We start from the raw sequence: 24437 nt of genomic DNA on the forward strand, positions 1-24437 counted from the left end.
GTCGTGGCCCAGTGTCACCGAAGCGATACACTCAGCTAGTGTGAGAAAGAGAGAAACAAACTCCGGGAAATAAATGTCGAACGCGTGTCGGGGTGTTAGCAACAAAAACAGGGGAGAGAAACTTCAAACCTCGAGAACAGATACATCATCTTTTAGAAACAACTTTTGTCAATCGTCTCCCCTCAAAATCCTTCCCTCTTCATCCCTCTCGAATTTATACAACTGTTAAAATATTAAGTAAATTTATTTGCGTCATACGTACGTTAGATATGGTTTTTTTTTAAGTTTGTTCTTAAGTGGTTACTTAGAAACTTTGACGAATACCACTTGTTTTATTGAAGTGAAAACTTCTTTAGAATGGGAGTGATCTGAAAAGTAAACAAACGCAGTCGGTCAGGAAACGGAGCAATGAAACGGAGCTATGAAACGGCTGCTATACTAAATAATGAAAAAAAAAGACAAACATATAGGATTGAGCCAGCGAGAGAAAGAGACGGAATAAAGCTATACAGTTTATCCTATTCTCGGTCTCCTCTTTATGCTATGCTAAGACCCTACGGACTTATCGGAAAGACCCTACGGACTTATCGGAAAGACCCTACGGACTTATCGGAAAGACCCTACGGACTTATCGGAAAGACCCTACGGACTTATCGGAAAGACCCTACGGACTTATCGGAAAGACCCTACGGACTTATCGGAAAGACCCTACGGAATTATCGGAAAGACCCTACGGACTTATAGGAAAGACCCTACGGACTTATCGGAAAAAACCTCACTACTTTTCGGAAAAAACATCACTTTCTGACAAGTATTTCGAATTCCACAAACAACTTTTCTGAAAAGTAATGAGGTTTTTTCCGAAAAGTAGTGAGGTTTTTTCCGAAAAGTAGTGAGGTTTTTTCCGAAAAGTAGTGAGGTTTTTTCCGAAAAGTAGTGAGGTTTTTTCCGAAAAGTAGTGAGGTTTTTTCCGAAGAGTAGTGAGGTTTTTACTACACTAACAGAGGTGTTTAGTTACCATGGATTTTTTAGTTACCAGAAACAACTCGTCTCATTTCTTTGAATTGAAAACTTGCTTACTGTGTAATATGTTATCTATTTATATATGTTTTCAATAAAACGTATAATAATTTTTGAATGTGATAACAATAATATAATAATAATATTATAACAAATAAACCCTACAATTACCCTACTCCTGATATTCTGCAGTCGTCTCATTCTCTCTAAACTTAGTTTTTTGAAGGTTTCTCTTCTAGCACGTGTGATCTACCTACATGAAATTTTTTTATTTTTGTTTGTTGGAATGAAGTTCTGGATTGCACGCACATTAAAGTTGTTCATGAAAGTTGCATATGCAAGCAGAGGAAAAATATTTTAGTATGATAGAAAGGGGTATGGGGTTTGTGTGTATTGTACCAGCAGCAGCTTGATTCGCTCGCTTACTCGATTACCCGCTTGCTGTCTGCTTGCTGAGCCGGAAACGACTGATAGTGACGTCACCAATCGACGTGCTGCCGCTAACTCACCGCTCGTTCGAGGACGGTTAACACCGATATTATCCATTGTACACTGGCAATGCAACGATAAGCGAACCGATAATAGATTTTACACGACGAATTCATGCCCTTTCCCCCTATCCACTATGATTTTCAAGCCGACAATGGGACATCGCTATGCTTAGGGCTAACCAACGATCCATTAAAGCTATTTCAGTCAGGGACAAAACGCCGTTTCGCTTCGACAATCCACGCTTTAAGATCTTACCATGACTATCAAGATTCTGTTCTTTTCTAAACAACTAAATAATTAACAAATTTTCAATCATATTTCATTATTCTTATTTACAAAAATTGAAACATTGCAAGGATCAAAATACTTTTATTTAATTTTCTTAAGATTATTAACAGGTTTAAAGTATTTAGTGGATGTTTGATATAATCGGCGTGGATAGTGAAATTTAGAAGAGTTTAAAAATATTTGTCTGAAAATCTCAACGCAAATTTTTATTTACAAACATGTGTGTATTTGTTACAATGGTTGACGACACTTTTAGGTAAAATAGAAAAAAAAAGAAAGTACCTAGGTCTAACACGAGAATACTTTTTAAGATTTGTAAGAAAACGTCACAGGGTGTCCGGAAGAAGTTGAGAATAAGATTTCTCGCCTTGGCTACATTTTCCTCTTGGAATCCCATAACGATGGAGATTGTGCCTAAGGGTTGTTGCATAAAGCGCGCGCGCGAGAGAGAGAGAGAGAGAGAGAGAGAAAATTAGGGGAGGTGTCAATGATATCGGAGCTTGTATTGTGACCCGTCAATGCTACGGAAACTAACACCCCCCCCTACCTACCCTTCTTCTCTCCTTCTGAACACTTTCATGCAAGTCCACCCTTTTCGTACAACCCTCGACTTTTCGCTCTTTCTTTAAAAAGGCATACACTTTCTTCCTCTTTCCTTTTTATATATTTAGTATGTTTTCTTTGAACATATTTACAAATATTTTGTCATAGCATTTGATATAAATTATTCTATAATTTTTAAGTTTAGACGTGATCGGTAAAAATTCCGAAATTCTCAATAAACTCAATCCCTCCTTTATCTCTTTCTCTATTTGTCAATAACGATCCACTCATATTCGGACATCGGTGTCGCTCGAGGTTATTCAAAGCCGACGTTCTGCCGTCAAAAACGTTGACGGCACCTTTGTCCAACTAGTGGATTCCAACCACAAAGCGATCGACGATCACTATTTTTTCCCCCCTATCTCCCATTTCTCACAAACTCAAACTTATTGGACAAATATAATAATAATAATAATAATGAAGTATCCTAGTATATAATATAATAAAAATTTGTTTTAAAGATAAAGGAGAAAATGTCGACGAGAAAACTGTTGTGTCTTAGAGTTCAGTAAAATGAGACAGAAAGCTGTCTGTCTTAATTAATCGCGAGCATTCTTCCGTTAATTTTCGAATATACAAAAGAGATAGAGAGAGAGAGAGAGAGAGAGAGAGAGAGAGAGAGAAAGTTCCTACTTTCTCTTGAAAGTCTCGTCGAGGTCTCCGAAAGTAAACGAGGGATAAAACGATTATATGAGAAATCTCGCTTACTTAGCGTACTCGGCAAGAGGTAAAGGGTGTATATGGACCATCATCAGAGACCAAGGGGGTGGAAAAGGGGAGGCTACTGAAACGGATCGAAGGACTTAACGAAGGGGTTAGGACTAACAGTTTCCTACGCCGATCTCAACCCAACGATCTTTCTCTTAAGTTATCCCACCTAGCTATACCCTCTCTCTATAGTCCTCCTCTTATTAATAAGGTTGGATTAGCATAACTGCTTGAATCCACGCTAGGAAACTCAGCATAATTAAGTCGCGAGATCTCAAGTGGTATCTCTCCAACTTATGTGTCCTTGAGAATATATATATATACATATATATATATATATATATATACCACTAAGAAATACTAACTGATGGTTTCATAGCGATAAGACTGATAAATTATCGATCCTAATTATACCGATTGCAAACGGACGTTATTAATCTGGATTACTATATATATACCTTTCTAGAGAGAATTTATGGAATATGAGTGATAGATGAAGACCCAATCACAATGTTTGATATTAAATGAGCTTGGTTAGCTGATAAGAAGAAGCTGTCATCGTCGTTCAAAGTACATCGTCAAAAGAGAGAGAGTCAGATAGACAGAAAATGGATAGAGGAGGAGGAGGAAGAGGAGGAGGAGGAGTCTGGGGCCCATTTTGCCAGGCAAAAACTAGAGGTTACGTCACCAAGGTATAACGGCTTATCGGCCCGTGCGGTACATTAAGCACAACCGTTACCCACCATTCTCTCTCTCTCTCTCTCTCTCTCTCTCATTCTATGGAAAAGCCTGTCGAGGGGGTTACGGGGGTGCTTTTGTGGACTATGGCAACAGCAGCAGCACCACCACCATCACCTCTACCACCACCACCACACTATCATCACTAGTAACGTACAGATCGAACTCGCTGGGTTTGTGGTCGAAGAGGTGCTGCTGTTACTGCTGCTGCTACTTCTGCTGCTGCTACTTCTGCTGCTGCTAGAAGGGGCAAAGAAGGGCGTCGAGAGATTATCTTGTCGTATTCAATATTCCTATGGAACGGGCTGGATGATAAATCGTTTTTCTCGATAGGAAAGATGTGCCGGAACCGCCGCCTTTCAGAACCTTCATCGACTCCTGGTATTCTTCTCAACCCCCCTTAAAGTATCTGACCTTGTGTATTTCTCTCAAGCATTGAAAATAAAAAAGAAAGAAAAGGAGGTTCTTTTGGCAAGTAGAAAAATGTTATTTTGATCTATAGACGGTATTTTAACAGACGATAAGAATACTTTCTTTATTAAGTTTAATCGTTTGATTGAACCTATTGAATCGTTGATTGAATTTTTCGTACACTCGTAAATTAAAATAAGAAACAAATGGTTCGCTTTTTTTTTTCAAATTACCCCTATTCTAAAGAAGTTTTTACTTGAAAAAAAAAAAAAAAAAACAGAGACCAAAGTAGATGTTAAATCTAAGTAAGAAGAAGAAGAAGAAGAAGAAGAAGTTCTGCTTGAATCAACATTTACCTTTACGTATGTGTTTGTTCTTCCAAAGGAAAGAAAAAAAAAACCAAAATAACGGCAGCAAAAGCTTTGCACGTTTTCTCCCGTCGCGTCGCGAGGGATTCGTAGTTGCGAATTCCGAGGAGACGATGGCACACGAGTATGTCGCACCTTTCTCACACTCTCTCTCGCTCTCTCTCTCTCTTTTTCTGTTTTCACGAAACGTCGGCGTGAATGCGTGCAGCAAGAAATCCCATGGGTATCAGTATAATAAAACCATTAGAGTGATCCTCGTGCGTGCATCCAAACCGTATAAATATCCGGCAGAATCCCTAGCGCCGTTTCCAACTTCTGTGTAATGTTAAACTTGCGATAAATCCGAAGTATCGTTGACTGATATTATTTAGTCCTAAGGGTTGTCCAAATGTTAACCTTTAGATGGACAATACTTTCCTTTCGGAGAAACGCGAAGTGCGCGGACCCCTATGGCGCTGTCGCTCGTATTACGTGCGATATATTTTTTTCTCTCTCTCTCTCTCTTTCTGAACCACCCCCAACTCCCCACCCCTTCTACCCCTCTTACTCTTCTCCTTTCTCTCTCACTCTATTCTCGAGGTTTTCATTATTTTATGTGCATTCATCACGAAAACAATAACTCCGTTGACCTTCCTCTTCTTTCTCTCTCTCTCTCTCTTTTATATTTTTGCTTTTTCTTCCTTTATTTTTTTCATTTCGATCTCGATCGGGTCGGACCTCGTCTACCATCCTCTCTCTCTCTCTCTCACAAATATTTCCCTTCCACTCTTCCTTCCATATCGAGATTTTCGAGATTTGGTAAAGCTCACGCGTGGATTATCGGCTACCTATATGATCGGTCGTTTCAAACGATATATATATACACAAACACACACACATACACACAGAGACAGACATCAGGTACCTCTAACGCGTTAAATATGCATCATATATTTCATGGATCGAAAAGAAAATAAATCCTAAAAAAAACACACACACACACACACACAAAACAAAACAAACAAAAAATGAAATACATAAAACACCATAAACGTGGATAGAAGCTTTGATACGATTGATACTTTAACGTTAAGAATCGTGAGATACGAGTCCACGAGATTACGTCGATAAAGATTAGGTGAATGTGTTGAATAGGAAGATGTAGAGGAGAGGGATAGAGAAAGGACGGGGAAGAGGGGAGTGATGATGATAGTGGTGAATCGTTTAGGTCCTAAGCAAAGGCTGACTTGGCAGAAGGATCTCGGTTGTGTCCGGGCTATAAACGGCCGCATAATTACCGTATTAAGCGCACGCTCGACGTTACGTCAGCGACGAACATTTGCCACTATCGGTTGCGTCCCAGACTATCTCTCTCACTCACCTACCTACACACACACACACACACACACACACACACACACACACACACACACACACACATACAAATACTATCTATCTATCTCTAGCCCTTCCATTCGTCTCAATAGCCATGAATTCGCATACAAGCAGAGGTAGAAATCCTGCTTGGTCGATCGAGTGTATCGACGGTTCTATCGCATGACTAATTAACGCACCAGATCTCCACTGGTATCATCGAATTAGGATATGTGGATATATACGTCACGTATTGGATTATTCTAATGCTATGAGATTAACGATTTTTGTTTAGAATTCGTAATTGAAAAGAAATGATTTTTTTTTCTGTTTTTTTTTGTTATCGTCAGCAAAGATTTTTAACAATAGTAATGGTGGTTACAAGTGTCACAATACATTTTGTAGTTTAAAATCAATTAGTTTATGTAGACCTATAAAAGTCATTCTAAAAACGGACAGAACTTTCCTGTAGACCTAATAGTTCGAAATAGATTGAATGTGTCTATCAATAGAACAAGAATCCTCGGATAAATTGGGTAAAAATGATGATGATTTTGATCTTGTCGATAGGGTTCTTCTGAAAAGAATCAACAAGTATCGGACAAGCTTCTGTTGGGTTCAGACCTTTCTTTCGTGACAGCCTGCTCGGCAAAGGTTCAATGTCTACGTGTATATATAGATGTACATATATATATGTATATAATACATAGACGCACATATATATATATATATATATATATATATATAGATTCTCATACAGACTTCAGCTCTTGAACCCTCGAACATTGAAAGTACTTCTCGCGAATAGCGATATATCACGTGGTGCGGCAGCACCCTGACGTTTCCTGTCACTAGGTTTAACCGAGTACCACTCGGATTAAGTGTTCGCCTTCGCGAACGAGGTGCACTCTTCGCGTGCTCGCGTTTGGTCAATAATCAAACTCCTCGAAATATAAAAGAAAGAAGAAAAGCTCCTGCCACTCGAACAACGGGGACTTTTCCTATCGGTTGAGAGATTCTTCTTCGACGTTTAACGTCATATATATATTTTAGGACGGAGACAGAAGACGTCTCATACTTTTTCTCATGGATAACTTTTCTAAACAACTATACACCTATGATAACTCAATGCGAACCCAATCGATCAAAATTTATACTATTAATACATAATAGGATTTTATTTATTTCAAACTGTTCAAAGTTTATACGTATTGAAATATTACTTATAGTATTTATTTTACAATATAAATAATTGTAATAAAGTCTAAATTGTAAAATGCATTGCTTTAATTTTTTTTTTTTTTTTTGACTCACTCTATTTGATTGTGTCAATTATTACCTACACATTTACAGTGAATCTTGGATAGTTTGGAATTTGTTGATATCTAATTTTAGGATGCTGAGTTTCCGTAGAATATTCATTGTGCTAGACAGTATATAAACCGCTTCTTCCTTATTTACGTTGTTAGTAACATCATCTCCCAAATTCACCCTCCCTTTTCTCTGAACTCAAGCAACGTTCGAGAATATGTTTCCTAGAGAGTCAGTACCTTCATCTTGCTACTCGGTCGAGCTTGTGAAACCACCTTGAATGAATCGTCTAACTCACGAGTCCGTCGGAAAATTAACTGGAGAATATATATATATAAAAGGAAATATATTTTCTTTATATATACATATATCTGCAAATAAGCGTTTAAAATAAATAGAATAATTAACCAATATGAGACATCTGGGATTTTGGATAATGGTTTTAAAGCCTTTAAATTCCGACGATAACTAATATGAACAAATTTGATAATTGTTCCTGAAACTAAATCTACAAACGATCTAACTATTTAATATTTATCAAAACAAAAACAAAAAAAAATAAAATATAAAATAATTGAATCGATGAAAAAAACTAATAATCAAACTACTAGTTTAGTAACATTCTGCACAACAACTATCTTAAACAGCAAAATTAAAATTGAAAATGAAAATAAAGCGAAATAAAATGAATGAAGATAAAGACAGTGACCTTTAATTAAACGTCAAAATTTCCAAGCGGAAAGGTAAAAAGGAAAATAAAAAAAAAAAAGAAATAAAAAGAGAAAGAGAAAGAGAGAGAGAGAGAGAGAGAGAGAGAGAGAAAAAAGGAGTTGTTGGAAGGCAGCAAACGGGCAGGTGAAGCGATTAATAAACATTCTTTAGGGCGTTTTCCTCTCTATCTCCATCTCTCTTTCTCTCTTTCTCTCTCACGCACTGAGTTTCCCCGATGCTCGATCTCGGTCTACCTCGAAGCACGCGGGGCTCTCGTTTGATTTATGCCGGCTCATAGGAATGCTAATTAAATCATTATTAAAATCGCTCACGGAACTCCGAGCGTCGAATTACTCCGCGCGTAAGAGCATGCTTCACAGAGAATCGCGAACGTTTTAATAGAAACCTTCTGGGTGTGTTGCAGTTGTTCTTGTTGTTCATGTTGTTCTTCAATCTTTTTCAAAACCACCATTTTCAAATACAAACTATAATACAAAATACGCATCGGGAAAATGATTTTCAATTAATTATTTAACTTCACGAAAAATAGAAACAAATTGATACTTTATGATACTTGCGATACATTTTTTCGTTTGTTTTCTACTTTGAAATAATGTTTCACGATTAAAAACGATTAGGATAAAATTCGTGTACGGGGGGTGGGGAGGGGGGGGGGAAATGATGGGAAAGAAAATACACAAGGAAAGAGAAAAAGAGAGAGCATGAGGGAGAGAAGAGAAGTAGGAGGAGGTTGGTTGGTGGTGGCTTTTAGGAAAAAGCGAGCGGGCACGTTCGTTATCTTGCCCGCGAAACATTAATAATAAAAGTTTCCACTCTCATTGTCTCCTCGAACGGGGGTGGTGGTGGTGGTGGTGGTAAACGAACGATCGTACCACTGTGTGGAGCGAGTAAAGTGTGGGTGGGAGAGAAACGACGAGTAAAGCAAAGGGACGCGAGCAACGCGACGTTTTGTCTTTGTCATGAATGGCCCCTTATCTTTTGCGAGTCCATCATCACGAGAAGCGAGAGAGAGAGAGAGAGAGAAAGAGAGAGAGAGGAAGAGATGGGTCCACGTTTTGTGTCCCCTGGTATATACAGTTGCGTGTTCTGGTACTACTGTTGTTGCTACTCTGCTAGAAACTGTCTGCGAATTGTAAGGAGACAGGAAGCCCGTGACGACGGAAGGGCCGCATCGAACGTCTGGACGCTTCAACTTCAGTTTCGAAATATTTCCAAACATCGATCAGCTGTTAAACAACTATACGAGGGTCGACACCATACTCGAACTTTCTCACTCTGTGTGTTTCCATTTTCCATTAAATATTATTCCAATTTTTCCCTTACAAATCTCTACCTTACCAATGATATATTTGTTTAGTTGCAACAAATGTTTAACCCATTGACTACCAACTACGAGATATCTCGTACGTAGTAAATGTGTGTACCAAAACTGAATACAAAATTTATATTAAAGTAAAGAACATATATAATAATTAATTATTATAAATACCATTACAATATTATAAAAGTAACTAAATATTATTAAATTTTCTCAAATTTCATGTATTCTTTAAAATAAAACCTTGACATGCATGACAAGACGCTCTAAATATGTCAGATGCAGTCAATGAGTTAAACAGTAAAAATAAAAAAGAAAGTAAGAACATTTAGTTTGATCAAGAAACGTTTGATGTGATCTATGGAACAAACAAGAGAGAGAGAGAGAGAGAGAGAAACCGGTAGGAACCACGTACATTGTAGAACCGCAAGGCTTTCCCTTCGGTGCCCTTTCGGTTTTCCTAGAAAAGGTAAAGGAAGGTGGGACGATAGGATGTAAATCAGTCCGGTGGTCAGCAACCCGCACATTAAGTTCCTTCGGCCAACTAACTCCAGAGATAGTTCTCTCTTAGGAACGGTGAACGATCCGTGAATGACCTCGTCTCGGTTGCTTTGCACAATCTTAATGGCTCTCTCTCATTCTTGACTTTGATGTTTCATGCTTGTGTCGTCCCTTTTCAAACAGAATATCTATTTGTCTCTTGATAGAATAAATCGAGCTTACAAAAAATAATTAAAAAAAAAAAAAGAAACACACGAAAGATAAAACGATATTTTCAAACGGTTTTCCAAATTCTCCTAGTTTATCTAGGATCATCGATTGTAGAAGACAACAGATAGAGAATTAGACCAAGAGAGAGAGAAAGAGAGAGAGAGAGAGAGAGAGAGCTTTCGATCGATCGTTAACTCGCCGGTGGTACGCTGCCAGGGACACTTACAAATTAGCCAATCAAGTTCTAATCCCAGCACGATTTACCCCAATCAGCCCGTATCCTGCCGCAAATACTTTAATCCATCCATTAATCCTGGCAAGATAAAAGTTTCCGAAGTAGTTACGACCCCTTTTGTCGCCCATACCCACCCCTCCCCCACCAAACGTACGAATCTACAAATGTTATCCATGATTTTTTCCCCCTCTTCTCTCTCTCTCTCTCTTTTTCTTGCTTAAACAAGGAAGAAAGACGATACGAACGTGTTCTTGGTACAACGAAAAGATTGATTTAGTATGACATTTGGATAGGTAGGTATATTTACGTATTGAAATCAACAAAAAAGATAGAAGAAGAAGAAAAAGGACCAAAATGAAAAATATACAAGGGGTGTTCTCCGAGAGATAGGAGAAGGCGTTAGGTGGATAGGTGCTCTAGCCGTCACTTAAATTTATGCTCGTCGTCGTCGTCGTCGTCGTTGTCGTGGTTCCTTTTCTCGCCTGGACAATATTTTTGTTCTTTTTACTTTATTCTTTTTTTTTATTCAACTCTCCCGAGCAAAATCCCCGAGCCAGCAAGCAAGCAAGCAAGCAGCAGGACATCCTGCTTTTGCGAACGGTATCTCTCTCTCTTCTAGTTTCCATCCTACTCTCCTCCCATGGTGGTCGTATACAGAACGTTGGACAAACAACAATAAATACATTTTGCCAGGCCCGAGTTGGTGGCAAGGTTCGTTCGGGGGTGGAACTTCCATGCGAGCACGTACGGGCATAGCTTAACGTAATCTGACTGCTGCGCACCACCACCCCATTTCAACCACGAGAACCCTCTTCCTCCCCCTCCCCATGACCCACCCCTCCCTTTAACTCCTCCTCATCCTTCTCTTGACTCTCATACTACCAACGAACTCTCATACCTACTCCTATTGTAGTAGCCCAGCTACAAGGAAAGGAACAACGACATAGACAGACATAGACGACGACGGAGTCAGATAGTGGTCCCTTTAAAAGAAAAAGAAAGAAAAAGATATGTATATATATATAGAGAGAGAGAGAGAGAGGAAAGGGAGTCAGGAAGTCGAGGGTAAAGTGACCCCAGTGTGGCATCGCCACCTGACGAAAGAATTCCACGACCTGACTAGAATTTCATTAACCCTCCGCCAAAGCCTACCAACGGACTGAAGAGAAAGGGAAAGAAAGTACACGGCAGCTCGCGTTTATCGGCGCGAAAGAACTCGTTAAACTCTGCTCTCTCTCTCTCTCTCTCTCTCTCTCTCTCTCTCTCTCTCTCTTTCCTACTCGTTCTTATTCTATCTCACTCGAGATTTAAAGCATTTTTTTGTTAACCCTTTAGGACCTAGCATTGACTATAGTATGCTTTCCGTATTGCAACACATGCTAGAATTTTCTTTAATGTGCTACAACGACGTTTAAGTATGTTTTTTTAATTTATTACAAATTTTAGAATAATTTATGTTAGATTCTAATAATTACTATTACCAAAAAAATAGGACAATCTAACAAACAATGTATGTAACGCATTATAACGAAATGTAACACAACATGCAACAAAACCTTCCACTTTCAGAAAGGTATCTCTCAAACAACGTACGTTTCTTCATCCACTTTGTCATTCTCACCAAAACAAAGAGAGAGAGAAAGAGAATGAAATAGAATGACAAATAGAAAAAATGAGATAGAGAGAGAGAGAGAGAGAGAGAGAGAGAGAGAGAGAGAGAGTAGAGAAGCGTGAGTTTTAAGCGTTCGGCTCGTTCGGAATGCTAATGCGCGATTACAGCGGCCTGTGCTCGTAATACGTGGAGAACTTTTTGTGCGGCTCACGTGTGGCCCGAGGGCGCTTAAAACATCCCTTAAATTACCCCCATTAGCAAGGGTTGAATACCGGGTAAACGAGGATTTCACTGGCGCTGTTACGCGAGATTTATTCCGTGGGAAATATTCCTTTCGCCCGTTAAATTACGAGCTTCTATCTCTCTCACACACTTTTACCTATGTGCTACTTCCGTTGGTGCTGCTGTTGCTGCTATTGCTGCTGCTGTTACTACTGCAGAGTATTTCGAACGTAGCTCGTAAGCCGATTTGCCAGAGTATCAAGGAGAAAACGTAAATCTTCGCGCTCTTCGAGATTCACCGAAGCTTAGCCCGAGATATAGCCAACGGTAGCATCAATTTATGTTCACTTTTGATTATTCTCTAACAAAGACGAATAAAAATGATCTGATCTTCCTATTTATTTTCCTGCTAATAAAGTTAACACAACTGTAGCTGATATAAGAATACAGATAATCCTCCTATAACACAGTAGATTGGTTCCTAAAAAATGCCTTGTTGCATCACATTTTTGTTATTTTTAGGTCATGTATCTTTAAGACGGCAAATCTCGCCACGGCTGTAGAATTACAGTGTTGTATAAAGGTTTTTTTTGAAAGGAAACCGTGTTACAGGATGCCGTGTTGTAGGATGGCTACCTGTACTTATAAAAAAGCTCTGAAGAGAATGATAGATGATTTATTAAAAAATTCAAACACTATTTCAAAAGATATATTCAGTTGCCACCTCTCTTTGCTATACCAAGAATAACGTCGTTATCTCCTTAATTTCTCTAAAGTAGCCATAGCGTTGTAAAGAGAATAAAAGAGAAAAAGGATCAAGAGAGAGAGAGAGAGAGAGAGAAAGAGAAAGAGAGACGATTTACAGAATTTAAACAGTCCCTTGGGATAAGGCAGGCAAAATAATTTGCGGGCCACCCCGCGGCGAAGCTACACCACCATCATCAGGGTACCCCAAACCCCCTTACTACTACACTCTATACTATTCCTTTAGCTTTTCTCTCTCTCTCTCTCTCTTTCTTTCTATCTTTCTCAGCATCCGGGAAAGGTTACGTCCTTCCTGCGGGATAAAACAAAACAACCAACGGAGTATATTAATGCTTGGCTTAATGTGGCCCGCCTAATTAATGGACCGACTCACCGGACTCTCTCTCTCTCTCTCTCCCTCTCACACTCTTTTTCTCTTCCTATAAAAGTAAGAGAAACGACAACGGTGCGGTGTATTGCAGCACCGTTGTTCAAGACAAAAGGGGCCTGGCTAGCTCATTCGTTTGTTCATTCGTTCAGTTCAGTTCAGTTCAGTTCGGTAGGAAACTCGTGCAACGGAGAGAAAACTTTTCACGGAGATTCGTTCGATGTAAACGCGATAACGTGCGTTTTCATGACGGGGGATGCTCGAGGGAAAGCGTGTGCAGAGAAGAGGGGTGGTCGATACGATGCTGTTGAAGAAGGAGAAGGAGAAGAAGAAGAAGAGAGAGAGGAGAGAGAGGGACAGATTCTGTATGCGAGAATGAGAGAGAAGAAGAAGAGGTGTGGTACTCCTGTTCGTTCGACGATCTCGTGGGTGGCACCGAGAGGCTGTCGCGAATGCAGCAAGGGCGGAGCCTTGAGAACTGCATCGAGAGACTGCCCAGCCAAGTCGATAACGGACCACACCACTCCAACTTCTTTTACCTTCTTTATACCCTAAATACCTTTATTCCGTTTCAAATCTTCTTTTTTTTTTTCTTTTTTTTGGGGAGGAACACGTTGGTTCTACTTAAAAGTTCGAACGAAGAAATCCGAATAAGGTAATTAATAGGAATGGTCTACTAGCTAATTTTACAGAAGTATTATTAATAAGAATTCTTTTATTGAAATACCAATTTAAAATGGCACTTTTGTTGTATTTAAAAAGTAGACGAATGATCTAATCAATAATTTTAAGTATGAATAGGTAAGAAATAACAAAAAAAAAATGAATTCTTTTTGTTTTTCTGTAGAAAAGTAAAAACGCTTAGAGAATATTTAAAACCAACAGACATTCTTAAACAGCCTTCAAAGTTGTTCTTAGAAGTGACAGGTTAGCATATTCCCATGAGCGTGAGAGAAAATTTGACAAAGGAAAACGAACTTGACACACAGGAAGAGGGAGGAGAAAATAATGACAGAGACACGGGGGGAGTTGGAGATGTGGATGTGAGGGGTTAAAGGGATGCCTTTTCAAGCAGGTCCAGTTTACAACAGCCGAGTTAGCGGTTGTCGAACGTGTAACGGATAATCGAATTATCGTTGCTTTGAAGATCACCGTCCGTGGATGATCCAATCACGTACCTGACGAACAAATCGTCAACGATGCGAGCTACTTTCGAAAGAAACGTGTCTCTCGTTATGAACTCCCTGTCTCTCTCTCTCTCTCTCTCTCTCTCTTTCTTTTTATTTTTTTTTATTTTTTTTTTGCTCAGTTACGTTCCAACGAAGCATTCTGCTGCCTCTTCCTCTGCTCCGTTAACCTTTTGACCACGTTAAATATAGCTAATACATATGTATATGATGCACATACACGTTTTGCCTTTTTACAAGCTAGTCCAGGATAAACACCAATTAGGAAATTCGATGTACATACTCCTCGTACGAGTTGCCTTTGACTCGTGCAGCAGTCCTATGAAATTATCAAACATGATTTACCGAGTGTATACAACCTGCAGCTAAAGTAATTACCTTCAACGTGGAAACACTCTCATCAACATATTGTACTTAAAAGAAAAGTCATTTAATTGGAAATACTATTATCTTTCTTAACAATTCTATTTAACAATAATTTATATGTATTTTGACATAATATGTATTTTACATAATAAATAAATTCCGACCACTGCGACACCCATGTTCAAATTAAATACGTCCGAAAAGGGTTAAACCCTAGTCGAATCATTTAATTCGAAAAAAAAAGCTGAAATCTTTTCGACTTCGAAATTTTTCAAAAAGAAAAGAAAGAAAAAGAGATGTTGCGTTTCGTAGTTAAAAGAATGAACTTGGTAGTTGTTCGGTTCGTCTTTACTGCATTTCTCTCTTGTACTAGTTCACATTGTCACCCTCGTAAGAGGGTTTCGAAGTTCCGGCACGGTAACGTTTGAAACAAAGCTTTGAGGGAGCCACAACAATGCCCGGTTTTTCAAGCCCTCCTCAGTGGTACTTTCCTGGTGGTATAGAAGAGAGTGAGAAAGGGGAGAAAACAAGGAAAGGGTGGAAGGAGAGCTAGGAGGAGACTAGTACCTTCACGCAAATTGCAAAACAAAGTGGAAATCGACTGGCCAGGCAGCCACCCAAGCAGCCACCCAGGCAGCCAGCCAGGCAGCCAGGGTTGTCGAAGGTTTCCTGAGGTCTTCTTTGGAATCCAGGTCGGAGTCCACAGGAATTTTCGTTTTGCCATACCGGCATATGTAATTCAACTTACTTCCGTTTAAACTACGTAGTACAAAGTACGAGGTCTCATTCAAAGGAAATTATGACCAATTCAAAACATTAGACTGACGTGTTATTTATATTTCTAATTGCTCAGTTTACTTCAAATTTTTTTTTCCTCTGCTCTTATTTTTTATGTCTTTTTATATTTTTTGTTTTGTTTTGTTTTGTTTTGTTTTATCTGATGCGAACGAATAAAAACGTATCAATTCGATCAGAACAAACGAAAAAAAAAAAAAAAAATAAAGAAATAAAAACCATGGTGAACAACACAATTTTTATCTTTTTACAGTTCGTTCAATCGTATCAAATTCGACGATAGTAGAGTCAAAATTTAACATTTCGATCCTGTTTTTTTTTTTTTTTTTTTTTTTTTTTCATTGGTTTAAAGGATCGCGTGTGAAAAGTGTAAAAGTGTATTTTAACACGGATTTTAATTCAAGACGAATAACAATAACAATAATAATAACAACAACGCACCACTACCGACCGTGAAGAAAATTCCCGCGCGTAAACGTAATAACCAGCGATAAGATAGAATTCCGTATACGATGATATGGTGTATAGAAAAAGAGAAGGAAAACAGAAAGAGAAGAGAGTGGCGAACTTATGGATTTTAACGGTGAAACATTCGTCACGCAATTATTATGTGGGGAAACTTTGTGCGCGAGCGGATTTAATAGTTTGCATAATTTACCTACCCCCGTACGCTGGTTAGTTATTCCATTAATCATTACCCTCCTCCTCTTTCATAGGTGGTAGTAGTAGTAATAGTAGTAGTAGTAGTAGTAGTAGTAGTAGTAGGGCTTGCAGCACGCTTACGAATAATAATTATTGTACGATTATTTATAACGAACTCAATTTATCGGTAGCCGGTATAGAAGAAGAGGTGTATGCACGGGGTGGGAGTTTCGGGGGTAGGTTGGTTGATAGAAGGCGGAGGTGCGGAGAGTTTCAGAGAGAGAGTCGGGGGGGGGGGGAAATAGGGGGAGTAAAGCGTATAATCGATTCAACTCGATTAATTAACTCGCCTCGTTGTGATTCTCGTAACCGAAGTTGCTCTCGTTTCAACGATAATGGAACAACGGTAATCCAAACGCGTTGTTGTCGGCACAATTCGCGACTGACGGGGTGCTGGCTCCCTCTCTCTCTCTCTCTCTCTCCCTCTCTTTCTCTACGTTTTAATGCACTAAAACGTTTCCCCCTATTAAATTTCGTCAGATTAATAATCCTTCGATAGGAACATTTATATAACCCTGTTATATTAGATCTTCACTCACATTTAAGAAATATACCCTAACTAATTTTTGTTAGATAGATAGTTTTATCCAAGACCTCCTACGATTAGGTCCTTAACCCATTGACTAAATATAGATAGGCAACATTTATTGGAAAGTTTTGAAATAAATATGAAACCCGATCAAAGGTATTCTCCTAAGTATTAATATTTGTTTCGAAGTCGCGACCGCATGGAAGATATTAACAACGTCCTTGCAATATTGTGTCCAGGCTATAAAAGGGAAGTAGTGGGACTGGGTGGTGAGGGAAAGGACATATTGAAACCGCATAAACTTTGTTCATAGCAGCAATTTACTTGTAAATATTTACCGGAATACTCGATTTCAATAATCCATTCCTTCAGAAATCTTATCTATTATCGATTTCATGGCAAAAAAAACACGTTGCTGACCGATCACGAATAGACGATATAATAATTAAAAAAAAAAAAATAAATAAATATAAAATAATTATAAAACAAGTGAATTGCAAAAGATCGTCATGATGTTTGTCGAAGATAAGGTTTCAGTTCTAAAATTCCGAATAAAATGTTCAGTCGTTGGAGAATTGGTGACTGCTTTGGAGGGAGGGTCAAACTAATTCGATTCTAAACTCTGACCGCATCGTCAGAGAAATAGAAAGAAAGAGAGAGAGAGAGAGAAGCAGAGCTAAACCAAGCCACCCACCCAGCACACACAGCTCGGACACAGATGGTACCAAACCACGCGGTTAAATTCTCGAGCCGTAACTCTAATTACTCATAGACAAGCCGACGCGTTTCTATAGTGCCAGATGCCGGCCGGTGAAACTTGTTTAAAAGCTAAGCAAACTGAACATACGATTTTATACCAAACCGTTTATTTTCAACTCATTTGATTGTCATATTGTATTCAAGAATACGATTTGATAAAGATTATCTTATCTAAATTATTGTCTTATGTTTTTATTTTACAGTCTAGTGAATCTCCGAGGTGACAACATCGGAGATTAGAAAAAATGATGATGGACGTGAGCAAAAACGAACCTGGCAGTAAAAACGGTGCGACTCAACAGGAATGCGCTGGATGTGGGAAAACTATCACCGAAAGGTTAGAAATGGAAATTTTCAGGACGACCTAATTACATATAATAATACTTAATGTATCCGTAATTGTTTTAGATATTTATTGAAAGCGTTGGACTTATACTGGCACGAGGACTGTTTGAAATGTGGTTGCTGCGATTGCAGATTGGGGGAAGTTGGTTCGACGCTATACACAAAAGCCAATCTAATTCTCTGCAAAAGAGATTATCTGAGGTAAGATAATATAAACTGAAATATATAAGCCTATCGATATCTTCTCATTCTTATCGTTGCGTATAAAAGTAAACAAAGCCAACAAAAAAGAAAAGAAAAGGAAAGAAAAGAAAAGAAAAAGAAGAAGAAGAAGAAAACTCTGAAAGGAATAGCCGGAGGTGGAAAAACAAATCGAATTTTACAGATGAGTTTCCCTTTATTGAATACACCATCCACATCCACATTCTCCTCCTCCTCCTCGTCCTCCTCCTCCTCCTACTCATCCTCCTTTTGGTCGTCTAAACAAGCGAAGCAAATAAAGCCTTGTGCGTTGAGATTAAACCCCCGCCGACAACTCCCGAGGGAAAGCAGGCAGGTGCCGCCGCAACCGTCTGCCTCTATCGAAACAACACCCATCGTGCCCTTTATTAATGGCCCAATATTTGAAGACGACATACTCTCTCCAACTATGTCCCCCATGAGCTTTTATTGGCACTCGTTACGATCCCGGGTTACCATGATTTTTATCCTTCACCAGGTTATTCCTCCTATTATAACTCGGTGGTATTACCGTTCAAATTAATATTTTCTTTGCTCTAATGTAAGTTATTTTATCTTTCGATTGAAAATAATCATAATAATTATCTTTTTATTTATTTTGTCCAGGCTTTTTGGGAACACCGGTTACTGTGCGGCATGTAACAAAGTCATACCGGCTTTCGAAATGGTCATGAGAGCAAGAACGAACGTTTATCATCTGGAATGTTTTTCCTGTCAGGAATGCGATCACAAGTAAGATTTATTCATTTTATTTAGAATTATTTGGCTAGAGTGCTGCTAGAAGATAACAGATAATGAAAGATTCACGCGTTAGGAAGAAAACGTCGTCTCTTCACTCGTGGCAGCTCATCCGTATAACAATTTAATTCGAGTAGAGGCAAACTCGCGTTTGAAAGGGCGCGGGCTGCCACCACCTTACCTCACCTCACCTCACCTCACCTCACTTCCTTTCTCTTGGGTGGTATTGCTACTACTACTACTACTACTATTACTACTACTACTACTACTACTACTACTACTACTCTTGGAAAACTTCTCCCAGGACTTTGCAACACTTCGCTTACTTATTCACAACAAGCGAGTTAAGCCGAAAGTTCTTCTTCGTGCCGAGACTTACGTCTTCGGAACACCTCCTCCACACCTTTCTGGTATCTACCGAGTGAAGATAATCGGGATGAAAGTCAGCAACATCTCTCTCGTGGTTTAGCTGCTACGCGGTATTTAACAACTCAAGAATTTTCAATCTAGCCACCCTTTTATTCCTCATATTTGTATTTGTTTTTTTTTTTTTTTTCATTAATTATAATCAAAAAGGGAAAGAACTTATTTTTTATTTTTGAGAAATATTCATTTGCGAGAAACAACAGCAACCCTGTCTTTCTTACATATTTTTCTTCTTAATTTAAATGAAAATAAATGAACAATTTCGTTGAGGAATTTTATACATTTTTCTTGTGCATCAGGAATTATATTATCTGGGATTATCTTGGAATTCTTAAAAATATCAGGAATTTAATTGTTTAAGTAAAATCAAAAAAAAAAAAAAAGTACAAAATTTTAGTGGAATATTAATTTTACAGAAACAGTAACCCCTTTCCTTTCCCATAAATGGGGAAACTCCGAGTGACGATTCTCGTAAATTCCCATTCTCTCTTTATCTATCTTTGTCCCTTGTACCCACCCCCCTTATCCTCCATCCCTCTCATCCAGGGTGGAGAATAATTGACGCGATAGTATACGGCTCTTCGTACGGAACAGTCGAGACATTTGGCGAAAGGAAAGTCAGAGTTTCGAACTATGCGAGCGACGTGTGGGTGCCTCGAGGTGCACGTCAGATGCAAATCAACTCGACTAATTTCTCGGAAAACTCGCGAGTTCGGTGAGGGTGCTGATGAGAATGCTCTCGACGTTTGACTAAGAGTAAGAGAACCTTCGTAGAAAGAGACAGTAACTGAGATATCAAAATAAAAAAAAAGAGAGATAGAACATTTTTCTTAAACGTGGAAAAAAAGTCAAGCATACAAAAATGAATGAATAAATGAATGAAAAAAAGAAAAATAAAAAACAATTTACAATTATAATAAAATGATAATTATTTTATAATTATATCCTAAATGAAATAATCATAATTGGATAAAATAAAAATATATGTAATGTTCGACCAGGGGGCAAGGTAATACATAAATCGTTGGCATATTTTGAAAGGTAGTAGTAACGTAACGACACTCCATCGTATAATCATCGTATTACTCTCTCAATATCCGCTTTACGGTTTATTAGATATTATGTAATTAGCTATTGCTCCTGTCGAAATATACGAATGGCGTGGCTCGTTATTGCGTTACCCGACTGATTAATTAAACGGATTTAATTGTTCGATAATGTTGCCTGACTCGCTAGGAACGATTTTAAACTGTTCTATTATGAAACATCCCACAATTTCTAAAAATAAAAACGAAATGAACAAATTTATAAAAATAGGGAATAAATGTTAATGCTACTCGCGGATAAGCAATAATAATAATAATGATAATAATAATATTATTATTATTATTATAATATTATAATTTGATAAGGAACAAACAGAGAAACTCGATTATTATTCAACGATAAATTTGGATCACGGATAATTACTTTAATCAAATTTTGCGAATCAAAGAAGGAGGACACTTTAAATAATTAGATGAAAAAAAAATAAAATAAAAGATGAACAGGAAAGACAACGTGTAGGGGTTGCTTGATGGTATTTCGTAGCTTCAAATGTCAGACTACGGCATTTCCTTGACCTTTCGTACCTTTCATCGACGTATCTCGTATGACCTCAATTCTCGAACAAACCTAATTTTTCTTTTCTTTGAAGAAACTTACACGAGTTTTCATAAGAAAATTCGAATATAATCGAAAAAGTACAAAAAAAACAAAAACAAAAAATCATGAAAGAAGTACGCGTTTAGCGACATTTAATCGAAACGATCTCGTAAGAAACAAAGAAAATAGAAATAAAAAGAAAACGGTAAGAACTATAATAAAAAGTTAAAGGTCGTTTAACGAGGCACAAAAAACTTTTACGATGTTAAAAGAAAATTTGCAAGTTACTATTCGTAAATAAGATTTTCTTTTTCTTCATCTGTTTCTGCTGTAACTGTTTTTGCTAAATTTTTTTATATTACTAAAAGAAAAAAATTTAAATAAATTATTGATAGTACTGTACTGTAATGACTATAAGGTAAAAGATCTGTTAGATTCTCGATGAAAAATACAATAGAACGTGAGAGACGTCGTAGTATTACGTGGGAGGTGTATCGAGCGAGTAAGATCATGGCTCGGAGATACGTCGAAAGTATACTTTCTTTCGTGGCCCGATGGTTAACGTGCAACCCTTAAGACGAAGGGATCGCTAAGAAAATGGGGTAGGGGTAGGGGGTAGGGAGTTACCCCGTCCAAGAAGACGGGGGTTGACCGTGTACGTAAAGGCGGAAACGGATGTGGCCGTTGGGTCACGCGATCTACACGAACCGAGCATAAAACACCTGAGTTGTTTAATCATACGCTCCTGAGGCGACTCCTATACCGTAAACTCTTATAAGGGTGTCCACCATCCCCGTTAAAACCCTTCACACCATCCTCTCCTCCATCTCCTTTCCTTCTTTCTTTCTTTTTCTTCTTTTCCTACCACCCCAAACCTCTCCTACCCCTCGGAACTGTTGTTTCTCTTTATGTCACTTCGTTTTCATTCCTTCCTTCTCGTTTACGCTTTTCGATAAACGAGCACCGTTTATCCATTAACGAGAGAACGAACAGGGGCATTGCATGTTAAACCCTGTGTGTTTCTAAAACGACTCTGATGACGTCAAACTACGTCCACGGTGATTTTCACGAACTCTTTTTTCCTTTCCTTTCTTTTCTTTTTTCTTTTTTTTATCCTCGCGCTCAATGTTCGGTTAAATATTTCGGAAACCGTAAAAAAAAAAATCAAAAACAAAACCAAAAAAAAAAGGATTCGGCGAGAGGTAGGTGCCGCGCTTGACACCCCTTCCCCTCCCCTGCCCGTGACCCACCACCCTTCGCCCTTTCTCTTCCTCCTCTTTTCCCAGCCACCCCAACGAGTCTCTGTCGCGAACGTCGAGCTTTTATTAAAGCAGATGTCATGGTTCGTCCACGAAAAATCCTACTCTACTGATTTATCGTTCATCTTTTTAAACTATCGATTTATTTTCGCTAAAAACCATACATGTATGCGTATATAGGTACCCATTTAGATTTATTCAAATTATTTTCTATATAAATTTAGAAGAACCTTAGATGTGGTGGCAGATCTGACTGTTTACGTTTGATGGCGTATTAAAATGAATTTAAACAAAACGCGCACATACACACACGCATACGGTTTTAATTTAATTATTTTCATGATTTAATAAGTAGACGTGTGAATTGATCGTGAAAATAATGACGAGACTTATGTTAGTAGAATTTTACAATTTTATTATATTGCAAAAGTAAATCCTAATATAATGTTTTTCGTTAGACGATATTTCATTTATTGAAGAAACAAACAAACAAAAATTGAAACACTTTTCGAACAATTTGACAATCGTAATAACGGAATAATAATTAAACACCAGAGTATACTATTTGAATATAATAATGGGGAACGATTTTCGACTCATTAAATTAGTAATTATCGAGTTAAAATAAAGTACTGTATTGTGTATCATTGGTTTTGAAACAAACAAGCTCCTTAACAATTCTCTAATTCTCTCTCTTTCTCTCTCTCTCTCTCTATATATATATATTATATTCTTTTATTACAGGTATAAGTTTCGTATATATATATATATATATCTGTTTGTAAGGCGCCTTACGATCTTCTCACCCAAGAAGCTCAAAAGCTTTTCCCATTGTTTATGAAAGTACGCTTTGGCTATTGTCGAGAAAGCGTGGAAATCTTCCTTCCCTTTCTAAAGGCAACCATCAAGCAAAGCATTGTTCGTGCTTATACTAAATTTTGGCATTACGAGTCGGCCGGCTTAATTGTTATTGTTCCGCGGAGCTTATCGAACGGTATACTCTGCTATATTCCCACGCGAATCATTGCTTGGCATCGTAATTACTAGAAAATCATTCGACTTGCCTTACACTAACAAAACACACAACCGACCAAACTGAAACTGAACTGAACAGAACTGAACAGAACAGAGCAGAACAGAACAGAACAGATCTGAACTGAACGAAAAAAGAAAGGAAAAAAAAACCGAATAAAACCGTGTTGAACCTTGTGCCGAACCAACATGCCACGCAAATGTGCCTGGTTTTAATATTGAATTCTCTTAACGAGCCGAGTAAACGCGATCGTAAGGTTTAAAGAAAAAAAAAAAAAATAAATAAATAAAACAACCGGAATAAAAGAGAATAAGAAGGAAAGAAGTTAATATTACGTTTTAAACGATAATAATTTGCGTATTGAAACATTCCAAAAACGCGGTCAGAGAAATGAATATTCGTAATACGAGCAATAGTCACGAACTTGGACGATATATGATATATTAACAACGCGTTACTTTATGATAATGCTTGTGAATGTTTAAATATACATCAAACAACATTGATCGAATGTCGGTCGATTAATATTCAATTTAAATACTCGTCCGTATAACTGTGACTACAGTTACACGTTCAATTAAACCTAGACATCGCTCATATATTTTCGTCATTGAAATATGTACGGTGCTTTTAACACTACAAAATGTTATCCAATAATAATCATTATTATTAATTATAATAATAATAATAATAATAATAATATTGTAGTTTTAATTTTAATATTATATTATATTTATTAATATTATATTATTATATCTAGATCATATTATTACACATAATTTTAATATTAAAACAATTACAATTATAATTATACACATTTATAAATAATAATTATGTTTATGTGTAAATAAGAAAAAAAAATATAGAAATAATGATTATTATTATTATTAAAATGTTATAAGTTAGAAACTATGATATCTTCAACTTGAAGTACAACCCTTTTGGATCTAATGCAAGGATACCACAAATGGAAGAGAGAGAGAGAGAGAGAGAGGGTGCAGCCATTTTGTTTCCGGTGTCCCGGGAGCACATCCGGTCAACGTCACGCACTCCCGCGCGCGTCGGCTGGTACCTCCAAGCTTTCTGAGATCTCCTTTCACGATTATATTCAAATTAAATGCGCCAGTCCAACCGGTAATATACTGCCACCAATTTAGTTA

At 37.8% G+C, this 24437-nt stretch overlaps 1 protein-coding gene and 1 long non-coding RNA gene across 2 annotated transcripts in view; one reads left to right on the forward strand and one right to left on the reverse strand.

Moving 5' to 3' along the window:
- Positions 1-24437, forward strand: part of LOC107072908 (LIM domain only protein 3) — an 82653-nt gene that overhangs the window by 30409 nt on the left and 27807 nt on the right. Inside the window, exons 2-4 of the mRNA XM_015333222.2 lie at positions 17796-17929; positions 18001-18138; positions 18784-18909. Of these exons, the coding sequence (XP_015188708.1) occupies positions 17838-17929; positions 18001-18138; positions 18784-18909 (356 nt within the window). The 5' untranslated portion in view covers positions 17796-17837. The remainder of the gene's footprint in view (positions 1-17795; positions 17930-18000; positions 18139-18783; positions 18910-24437) is intronic.
- LOC149030571 (uncharacterized) lies at positions 4522-13907 on the reverse strand. The gene is made up of 2 exons (XR_016178646.1): positions 13080-13907; positions 4522-12848 (listed from the first exon to the last, which is right to left on the reverse strand). It is a non-coding gene; the product is annotated as an uncharacterized LOC149030571 (long non-coding RNA).

Source organism: Polistes dominula, unplaced genomic scaffold (assembly GCF_049000335.1).
Source record: "Polistes dominula isolate Pdom_NZ unplaced genomic scaffold, Pdom_raw_medaka contig_11, whole genome shotgun sequence".
Lineage (NCBI taxonomy): Eukaryota > Metazoa > Arthropoda > Insecta > Hymenoptera > Vespidae > Polistes > Polistes dominula.